This window comes from Acytostelium subglobosum (assembly GCF_000787575.1).
Source record: "Acytostelium subglobosum LB1 DNA, scaffold: scaffold57, whole genome shotgun sequence".
Lineage (NCBI taxonomy): Eukaryota > Evosea > Eumycetozoa > Acytosteliales > Acytosteliaceae > Acytostelium > Acytostelium subglobosum.
Window position 1 is genome coordinate 414 of NW_012236476.1, and position 10706 is coordinate 11119.

The following is a 10706-nucleotide window of genomic DNA, read 5'->3' on the forward strand; positions in this document are numbered from 1 at the left end:
GGAGCAACGACAACAACATCACACAACAAACTATTACACGTCCTTCACAACCTCCATCCATCCATCCCTTCACCCACCACCAATAATCAATCAACCAACCTTATATCTCCGCGTATCAATCAATCACTCAATATCACTCCATCACATCACAATCACATAAACTTATTTATTTATTTATATATCTATCTATTTATCTCTAATATATTTATTATTCCCATTAATTTATTATTATCAAGTGTATGGTCATCAAAAATTAATTTAAATAATTCCAGGGAAACTGGAAACTCAAAGGTCAATCAAACTAACTCACACACTCACACATCAAATTAGTTTAGCGCAATCAATCAATCAATCAAACATACATAAATACTATATTATATTATGGACAAGGGATACTTGGATCAACAACAGCAACAGCAACAGCAACAGTTACAGCTTCAACAAACACAGTTACAGTCACAATCACAACAACAACAACAGGGACCATGTTTGACAACGATGACTACAAAGACAACGACAACAACAACTACTACAACTATAACAGAACATAATTTCTTGGTGCCAGAGTTACAACATTTGGTCATATCGCCACGACTCGAGTCGGCATCTGCCGCCGCCATCCAGATCACATCAGCCGCAGCCACTTCCACCACGCCATCAATATACATGTTGGAGAACAATACACCAATAATCAAAGATAATACAACTGGATCATCATCTGGCGCATCATCATCAAGTAATAATAATAATAATAATGATGATGAATATAATATATTGGATAAACAACATCAACAATTGATAAAGAAGATGTTGACGGCGATGGCTACAACATCACAACAGCAACAGACGACGCCATCACTGTCACCTCCAAGTCCACCAATGATCATTGATGAGTGCCAGTTGGAGTTGAGTGGCGTCCTTGGAAGACAGCCCCTCGCATCATCACCGCCAGCCGACACAACCACACCACTGGAGCGAGCATTAATATCATCATCTGGCGGCGCAAACACTTTTGAATTGGCCACCACCGCGCCACTCACTCAAACATCACCGTCATCATCGACGCCACCACTATCACGCGCTAACTCTACCAATGCCGCGACAGTGCCAATCATTCGCGCGCGTGTCCAGAGACCAATCCGCCAAAAGTCACCGGCGTCAATTGGCGAGCGACCATTGCTACACGCGGTGTTGGTGCAGGAGGAGATCAAGACTTTGATCAATCAGGAGGACATCAATGCTCGCGACGCCAATGGCAACAGCATCCTACATCGCGTGGCCATCATTGGATCGATGTTGGCCATTCGCCACATTGTATTGCGCGGTGCACGCGTCAACTCTGTCAACAACAGCGGTCTCACCCCGCTGCACTATGCCGCCTGCGCCAATCCACAGAGCGTGGAGGTGTTGCTCTACTATGGCTCACTTCCCAACATCAAGGACAACAACAAGGAGACCCCACTGTTCTTTGCCGTGGACCGCGGACAGACGGCCATTGTCTCGCTTTTGCTGTCGCGAGGCGCCAAGGTCACGACGACCAACCGGTCGATGCAGCGCAGTGCCATTCACGTGGCGGCCATCAAAGGATTCTCCAACATCTTGCGACTCTTGCTGGACTACAAGTGCAACATCAATGAGATTGACGTGGGCGGATCGACGCCACTGCACCTCACGATCTACAACAGCCCCACGTACCAAAGCCTGCTTAGTTCGATCAACTACTGCCACAGCGCCATGAACAGTATCGACGCATACATGTCATGTTGCGAGCTGTTGTTGCAGCGCGGCGCTATCATCACCGCGCAGGACACTCAGGGCTACACGCCTCTGCACATTGCCAGTCGCCAAGGAAAGAAGAACTTCATCGATCTGCTCCTATTCTATTGCAAGCAACAGAAGAACAAAGCGACCCAGCCACTGAGTGGCGTCAACTCGTCGTCCAGCAGCAAGCTGAGGAAGGAACTCAAGTCCGAGATTGTGCTCTACATCCCAGACAACAAGGGTCGTATCCCATTGCACGCCGCTGCCATTGGTGGCCACTCGCGTGTCCTCGAGTGTCTGGTGGGCACTGGTCGCAAGTGCACCACGGTCACTGACGACATGGGCATGACACCACTGTGTCTGGCTTCAATGTTTGGACACTTTGACTGTGTCGAGTACCTTTACAATCTCGTGGACATCTATCATGGCCACGGACACGCCAAGTTAACCGGTCCCAGCCAAGCTGGTCGCTCGCTCTTTGACAACGCCAAGTCTCCTGTCGACCCCCTGGGCAGTGACTTCCGCTTCGCCTTGGATGGCGACTACTGCGACCTCGTGTTCCTGGTCGAAGGCCGCGACATCTTTGCTCACTCTGTCATTCTGCGACAATACAAGTTGTTCCGCGACATGATCCGCCATCAGAAGTTGTCTGGCCAGTTGCCGCCACTCTACGCGCCAACCGCCCAATCACACATGAATCCATGCGCCGCCACCACTGGCAGCTACTATGGTGGCCAGTTCGGAGGCACCTACGGCTCACAGTACAGTTACAACAGCTTCGACGCTTCGTCCTACCACGCCTTCCACATGGCCAGCATCAACGAGTATGATGACGAGTTTGACTATAACTCGGGCGGTCGCGTGCGAAGCGACACCATGGGTGGCGGAGGCGGCCGCACACGCTCGAGAATGAACAGTGTGGTCAACCCCAACTGTCTGATGCGCATACCCGTGGAGAAGGGAGTGTCCTACGACATCTTCCGCGCGGTCCTCCAGTTCGCCTACACGTGCGAGATCCCTCGCGAGACCATCAACACGAGCGGCAAGTTAAGCGAGCTGCTCGAGTTTGCCAATCAGTGCGACCTCGAGGTGCTGAGCAACCTTTGCATTGATACGATGTCGCAGCACTCCAACGGTCGTCTGGGCACGCTTGAGATGTCCAAGTACCTGCTCAAGCAGATCAACTCGAGACAGTCGGCAGACGTCGCGATAGTGTTTGATGGCGGCCAGGTCGCCCACGCGCACTCTGTCGTTCTCGCCAACCGCTGCACATTCTTCAAGTTACACTTTGAGTCATATCCAGTCAACTCGAGATCGTCCATCGCACTCTTCCCGGCCGGCTCACTCACCAACAGTGTGGCGGGCGGCTTGCTCAGCAGCTCCCTGTCCTCGTCGTACGCCGGCGGTCTGGGCACCACCAGTCCCATGCGTCGCCTGTCATGTCCCTCGTCGCCGGCACTGAGCGACATTCAGACAGCCAGTTGGGTGATCGACATTGGCGATGCTAGCTACAAGGCAGTCATGGTGATGCTCGAGTACATCTATGGAGGTTGCATACCCTCGGCTAACAGCGCCTTCCAGGCTGGACCAACATCCGCGCCATCGCCAGCATCAGACGCATCTATGGACGTCATTGACATTATGCTGTTGTCCAAGCTGGCATACACACTGAACCTGCCCGTACTGCAGCAGTACAGCTCAGTGCTACTCTACAGCATACTGGATCCAAGCAAGTTGGTGACGATCATCAAGACGATATACTCATTCGATGGCAATGTGGGCTGGGGCAGGACACCATCACTCGAGTCCATCTGGGGCATATGCCTAGAGTGGCTCGTCAAGAGATGCAATTGGAATGAGATGATGCGCTATGAGCCATTCCTGCAACTTGGCGCCAAGTTCATCAAGGACGTCAAGAAGGAGAGGAAGGAGAAGAAGAAGAAGCAGAAGTTGACCGAGAAGCATCTGTTGGGCAGTGCAAAGTTCAACAACGTACCATCAACATTGCCACCAATGCCTACATCTTCGTCATCGTCACAATCACAGTCGAACATACCCACCGTCCAAGAGAGTCCCCGCAAGAAGGAGGACAAGCCATGGCTGCGCAATCCCAAGATGTTCCTGCGTACAGTGTCCGCGGGCAAGTTGTACCCCAACGTTGGCAACAACAATGGTGCATCAAACTCAGCACCCTCATCACCATCATTGTCACCACAGCCATCGATCGTCATGCTCCAGTCTCAGTCGTCCCAGTCATCGTCGTCACAGTCGTCACAGTCTCCGCCAAACTCGCCACCAAAGTCGCAACCGGACAATTCTCCACCTTCCAACTCACCACCTCAGTCGCCTCCAAGCAATCGACCACCCAAGTTACAGAAGCGCAACAGTCTGTCGCAGATACTGCAGTCCAAGAAGACGTTCTTCACATCACTCACCGCGGCCAATCGCGAGGCTGGCAAGAAGAGTCCTCCAAACAGGTCCAAATCATTCGCAATGTAGTTTTCCATTTGACTACACACATCCATCCGTCCGTACACATTCGGATAATAATAAACTTAATTGTGGTCTTTTCACGATAATGTACATCATCGTCAAGTCAACCGAAACTATTGTTGTTCCCTCTACAATGATATAAAAGGAAATTACTATTTTAGGAAATCTATTCTTCTTGGACTATTTTGGAGATAAACTTTTTCCTAGGAAAAAGTTTGGGGGTGTTTGGTCGATGTGTGGATCGAAGATATATCCTCTTACAAAGATATAACCTATTAATAAAAGTAATAGTGTACACTATGTACCTACTCATCTATTCTTCTAGAATAAATTAATGTATTTTACAACTTATAAATCAAACAAATAATAATTAATATATATATATATTTATTTATAACAATAAAATGTTTTTACCATTTATTATTATACCAATTGGAACAACTGGAAAGAATAAGATAATTGACAATGTTATGAGAGTTGTAAGTATAATTATAAATAATTTATCAATCAATCAATATTAATTCAAATAATATTAGTGTCCAAATTGTCATTTACAATCAGTTCAATTAGTCAGGAATGATTCATGGGGATCATTATTCTTTATACCAGTTGTAAAGATAAAGTCTGGACAACCATACTTGCATTGTTCAGCATGTGGTGCGACAATCCCATACTTTGAGGGACCTGGTGAGTTTGAGTATGAGAAGGAGGCAGCTCAGAAACAAAAGAAGAAGAGAAGTATATTTCATCGAAAGGGCAAGGATGAGGTGGAGCCAGAGTATCAGCAACAACAAGGTGGTGGTGGTAGTGGAATGCATGCACCTCAACAACAACAACAATACAATCCTTATGATACACAAATATATCAACAACACTTCCAACAACAACAGGAGTATTACCAACAACAACATGGTGGAGAATACAATCGATATGATACTCAACAGCATTCATCAACAGCAACACACCCCGGTTCAGACAGCAACATAGAGGATACTTATCATCAAGGTTATCTACAATAAACCTTTATGTTGTATAACTTGTATATAGCATTTAGCAGCTCATAGTCTATCTCTAAATGGATTTGAATAATTGAGATGGTATAGTTCCTAACACTTTATTAAATGATGGTTAGACAACATGGCGGTAGCTTAGAGACAGAAGTCAGAGTGCAGGGCGGCAGAGGTCAGAATGGGTGAGCATCAAAGAGAAAGTGGTCAGCACTTGGGGCGAAGTCCTCTCGGTATCATAGCGGGAGACGGAGCTTCTGGGCTGGCGGCAAACAGTCTAGATGCGGAAAGAGGTTCAGGGCAGATCATCATAGATGCAGAATGGCGGCGCAGCATGTCTAGCTGGAGACATAGGTTCGGGGCAGAGGTCGTTCAGCATTTCGCCACCACATATGTTCACACAGAGCAGCATGACGGTAGTGTTCACACAGCAGGCGGCAGAGGTCAAGTAGAATGGCGGCAGAAGTCGGACAGCAAGCAGGCAGAGTTCAACACGGCGGCAGAGGTCAGGCAGCATGGCGGTAGGACAGCAGAGGTCAGAGAGCATGACGGCAGAGGTCAGCGAAGGTGGCGGCACACGGCGGTCAACAGCATGGCGACAGAGGTTCGGGTCTACAAGGTATCAAAGGTTCAAGACATGTGTATGTATGTATATAAAAGTAAGAGAGAGATAAGAATGAATGAATCAATGAGAGAGGGCTTCGTATTTATAGCTGTCTATGTCGCACCATAAGTGTCACGCACCATTCATCCAACCATCATTGACGGATTTTAAAACCCAGCCGTTATTAATCCTGGTTACCGCGACAATTTCAAATTCAAATCCCGTAAACTGACACCCACTCATAGATGAAGTTCGAAAGTGGTTTGAAACAGCTGGAGTGATTGCCCCTTCCACTTCGCTGTGAAGGTGGTCGTCTCTCCTTCAAATAGGTTGAACTCCGATCGGAGTCTCTCGTCACCTCAAACAAAGTCAAAGGCGTTGACTATACACGCGTAAGTTATATTGTGCTTGGTCACTAGGTTTATACTTCATCTCCGATCTGACACTGCATTGTGATCAACACAGGAAATCGACGGCTCCTCAACCTACGCCCTATTTGAAGGAGAGACGCCCATTCGAGCCGGTGCCACCCACGACAAGGGCGCTGATCTTCAAGCATGTCAATGCAGTTGGAGAAGATCATCTCACGTGGAAGGAGGCCACCAAGCCTACCAAGTGAGTAGAAGTACCATCCAGCGCATTAACAAACACGCTGATTATCTCTTTGATTGCCCGGCGGGGTACCCCAAAGTGTGGTATTGAGCAGAACATACAAATAAACATTGAGATCATACACAGAATAAGTGATACATTTATTGATAAGTGTGTTTGTAGTTAAGTCTAATAATGTATGTGAGAGAGCCTATGTTGATACTTCTCGCTACTCATTGATATCAACAATGTCGAGCAATCAGTAATCTCAAACTGCACCATCAATAATAACATTAATATACGTATAGGTGGCACGACAACATTGATTGAGAATGGTGGATCATTGTTGAAAAAGGATATATACTTTGATGGTAACTCCAACATGTCATACTTGTCAATGTCAACATGACCATCGTGCGAACATCCCTGACCAACAACTCGATCAAGAATGGACAACTCGTCTATGGATTCTTCAGCATCGTATCAAAGACCAACTGCACATTGTCCGACAACATGTTTGTTGGCTCCAATCTCATGCGCATGACCGCATATATTGTATGGCTGGGCAGTCCAAGGATTGTTCAGCGTGAGGGAGATGGACAACTTCGATGGCACTCAACCGCCACCAAAGAGGAGAGGGAGGGCTCCACTTATTCAAACACCGATGCTCTGCCACCTTCTTGACGTGATCGAGAAGAATCCGATCTACACGCTTTCGAACTTGGCATGCCAATTGTTGTGCAACTGAGCTAAGCGAGAAATTCAACATCCAAGTTGGTGAAGGTGCTGTCGGCAAGGCGCTCAAGCAGATGAACTTCACATGGAAGTCGTGCCTCAACATCCCGTCAACCTGGAACACACCTACCACCATCAACTAGAGGGCGATCTACGCCAACGAGATCTGCACACCTGCCCAACTCAACCGCCCCAAGGTCTACATTGATGAGACTGGCTTCAATTTGGAGAACAAGAGGACCAAGGGTCGTGCTCCATTGGGCCAGTTCCCCGTTGTCACCGTGCACCTGAGAGGTCCAGGAGGCTGTCTGTAATCATCGCTGTGGGTGACACTGGTGTGGTCCACCACAAGATAATCGGGTCGACCCTGAAGAAGACAGGAACCAATGCCGAGGATTTCTCGGCGTTCTTGCTGGAGCTGATGGCGAAGGTCTATCCCAACACACGCTTGATCACGGACAATGCGAAGATTCACCACGCTACTCTACTCGGACACTGGCCAAGTGCAAGAACATCGAGCCCCTCTACCTTCCCCCCTACTCGCCGTTCATCAACCCAGTCGAGTATGTCATTCAGCTCGGGAAGTGTTGGTGGCATACACCTTCAAAAGTCAGTCATCGTTCAGCAGATGGTCTGGGGAAGCACCAGTATGCACCATAAAAATATGGAACGCGTTAGCCAGCTAACCGATGGAGTTGGTACTGGGTGGCCAAGATGTACTGTTCAATCCAGCACCTCAATGCACGCATTGATCACATTTCAACATCCATCGACCTCATTTCAAAGTTCACAAAGATCCAACGACGACAGGACCAAACAAAGGACTGTCGAGAGAAACGAAGAGTATGTACACACATTTACTCATCCAATTGATTGATTGAGTTTCATTGATGACTAACCTGGGGCGTGGCAGACTTACTAAATAGAGTTGAAGGGCAAGAGCTCCCCAAATAACACAGCAACATCCAACTGTGGTAATGGGTGGCCAAACTTCGTTTGACTATGGTAACTCATAGATCGTTAGTCGAGAGTCGCATCACCATCAATGAATCCTCAAAGCTTTAGGACTGTGCACAACATTTTGTATGATTAGACAGCATTGGTGACGGAAAGGAGGTCCACCAACATCAGTGAGGACAATGGCTAGACATCAATCGGGAAAGGCACCATGTATCGCATCACAAAGGCAAACACATTTAGTCAACATGGCGCCAGTGAGAGAGACAATCTTGCGAGCAGGTACCAGTCCATCAAATATTGTTTCACGCAGCGCGTTAAAAACATTGGATCAAACCTGTCTAATAGGGTGTGTAGGAGCTGGAATGGCTAGTCAGTCAGTCAGTCAATCAGGCAGGTCGGTCACATCAAGGTCGAGCACATTAGTTCTCTATCACCAGTTGGGATTGATGAACAAGACGCTAGGTCAACATCGATTACAGGCAAACATATCAAGACAAAACCTGGCGAACTCCAATCAAGCGACATGTATCACCATTGACCATTCATACAACACCTACCCAGTCAGTCAGTCATTCAATCAGTAGTCTGTCCCAGCAAAATAGAACATAGGATCAACCCTCAGCCCATATTGGATGCTGTGACCTCATTCAATCGATTAATCAAACATACATAAACAGGTGGACAGACAGTTAGAGACATTGAGACAGACAAACAGACAGAACACCGATAACATGCAAGCTCATCAAGATCACAATGGACATCAGAGCAGTCTCTTACAACAAAGCTCATTCATTCATTCATTCATTCATCAGAGTATCCAGTTGGAACGATCGTGCCTCAATCAAGGCTCATCAACGTGAACTTCATTGATGATGACACTGAGATGGTATTGAGTGATACAAATTCAAATGGACCGTTAAATGGTCAATCTGTTAATTAAATATATTTAAATATTTAATTCAAAATGTGTCTTTATAAGTGTGTGTGAGGTGTGTGTGAGTGTGTGTGTCTAGTAACCCACTCACACTCTCTCTCATTGAGGTGAATGTCCTTGGACAAGTGGGCATTGACATCACTCATTACCTTATCACTCTACTACATGTATGTACACATATATAACATTATTACTATGTTATTATAATTCTAACATTCTAATTCATAATACTAACATTGATTCTCTCTCTACTCACCAACAATTCATAAATCAATCAATCAATCTATCATATCAATATCATTAATATCATAGACTCTTTACTTCGGCTATTGCCAAACCATTATCTGCTATACAAGAATATCTTTCTCAACAGTGTTTTCCAACGCTACCAATCAATCAATCTATCAATAATGAATAATAATAATAATAATAATAATAATCAATATATATACAATCCAGCCAAACTCATTCGACCTTTGTTCAACAGGCACATACCCAAGAACTTGTTGCTGGCCGACTTAAATCACAGAGTCATCACTCTAATAAGGATAGACTTTGACAAAAAAACAGCAGTCATCAAAATGTATCCAATTCTAAGTTTATTCGATAGTCGACCAAGGACATTGTTATTGGGCGAGGAATCTTCTAAAAAGGTGATTTATACACTTCTTGTGCGCACTGATGGAGTCCATGATCCAATTAGGATAACATATACACCACTCAATGAGATCCATCAAACTCTATTCGTTGGGAGGACAAACTTACCAGAGAACAACCAGTTGCCAGATCATCCCAATGGTCAACAGGAACCAATTCCAAATGGTAAGTATATATCAAATGAACTTGCATGCTACCGTCAAAAAATAATACTAACCATCCATTCAATCATCACCTTTGATGCTTCTCATCCATGTCCCGAAAGACATTGGCATCCAACAACAGCCACATGACCTCGGACCAATACCTGGAGACCAAGTGATGATGCCACAACCACCTATACCATTCAATCATCCAGCGGTCCAAGCAGACCCAGGCCAACCCCACCTAGGAATCAGATACCAATACCCACCATCACCAGATTATGAGGTGGATGAGCCTGTCCTATCTCCTCGGGTCCCTCTCCTTTTCAACAAACAGTAATTCACCACTATATATATTGCCGTCGATCAAGCAGATGAGTGATGGGTATAACCCAAATATCTCTCGGCTGGCGATTGAAACCAATCAACCACCAACAACCAACAACAACATCAAAGTCGAGTTACCAACCCACCAATCAGTGTTCCTACATCCATCACCCGAACCCAGATGACACAGTGGAGACGTTGTGATTCATTCACACGATGACCTGTCGTTGCGAGGTCTATTCCCTCCAAGTCATCCAGTGCCGTGCCAGTGCCGTGCCAGACCGTGTGCCATTCCGCCGAGCCAAGCCAGGCCAAGCCCAGGTGGACCTTTCCAGGACCCGATCCAATCGACACCTTTTCAGGTGAGATCATTAGAGATACACACAGTGAAAGAGTAAGTACACCAACGCACAACAATCAAGTCCCCAAAAGGGCGAATACTACTAACATAACTTCTTCAATCATGGTGGCGTTGGCAACGACGTCACCACCAT

General features: G+C 46.4%; 4 protein-coding genes across 4 annotated transcripts; 3 read left to right on the forward strand and 1 right to left on the reverse strand.

Annotated features, from left to right (window-relative positions):
* Positions 1-381: 381 nt before the first annotated feature.
* On the forward strand, positions 382-4260 carry SAMD00019534_126280 (hypothetical protein; the record flags this gene model as incomplete). The annotated part of the gene is made up of 1 exon (XM_012892143.1): positions 382-4260. The coding sequence occupies one exon, from the start codon at positions 382-384 to the stop codon at positions 4258-4260; it is 3879 nt and encodes a 1292-aa protein (XP_012747597.1).
* Positions 4261-4724: 464 nt separating this feature from the next.
* On the forward strand, positions 4725-5273 carry SAMD00019534_126290 (hypothetical protein; the record flags this gene model as incomplete). Its single annotated transcript, XM_012892144.1, has 2 exons — positions 4725-4733; positions 4791-5273. The coding sequence occupies 2 exons, from the start codon at positions 4725-4727 to the stop codon at positions 5271-5273; spliced, it is 492 nt and encodes a 163-aa protein (XP_012747598.1).
* A 283-nt stretch (positions 5274-5556) lies between these two features.
* Positions 5557-5808, reverse strand: SAMD00019534_126300 (hypothetical protein; the record flags this gene model as incomplete). Its single annotated transcript, XM_012892145.1, has 1 exon — positions 5557-5808. One exon carries the CDS (start codon positions 5806-5808, stop codon positions 5557-5559), a length of 252 nt encoding a protein of 83 aa, XP_012747599.1.
* A 1053-nt stretch (positions 5809-6861) lies between these two features.
* Positions 6862-7140, forward strand: SAMD00019534_126310 (hypothetical protein; the record flags this gene model as incomplete). Its single annotated transcript, XM_012892146.1, has 1 exon — positions 6862-7140. The coding sequence occupies one exon, from the start codon at positions 6862-6864 to the stop codon at positions 7138-7140; it is 279 nt and encodes a 92-aa protein (XP_012747600.1).
* Positions 7141-10706: the final 3566 nt, after the last annotated feature.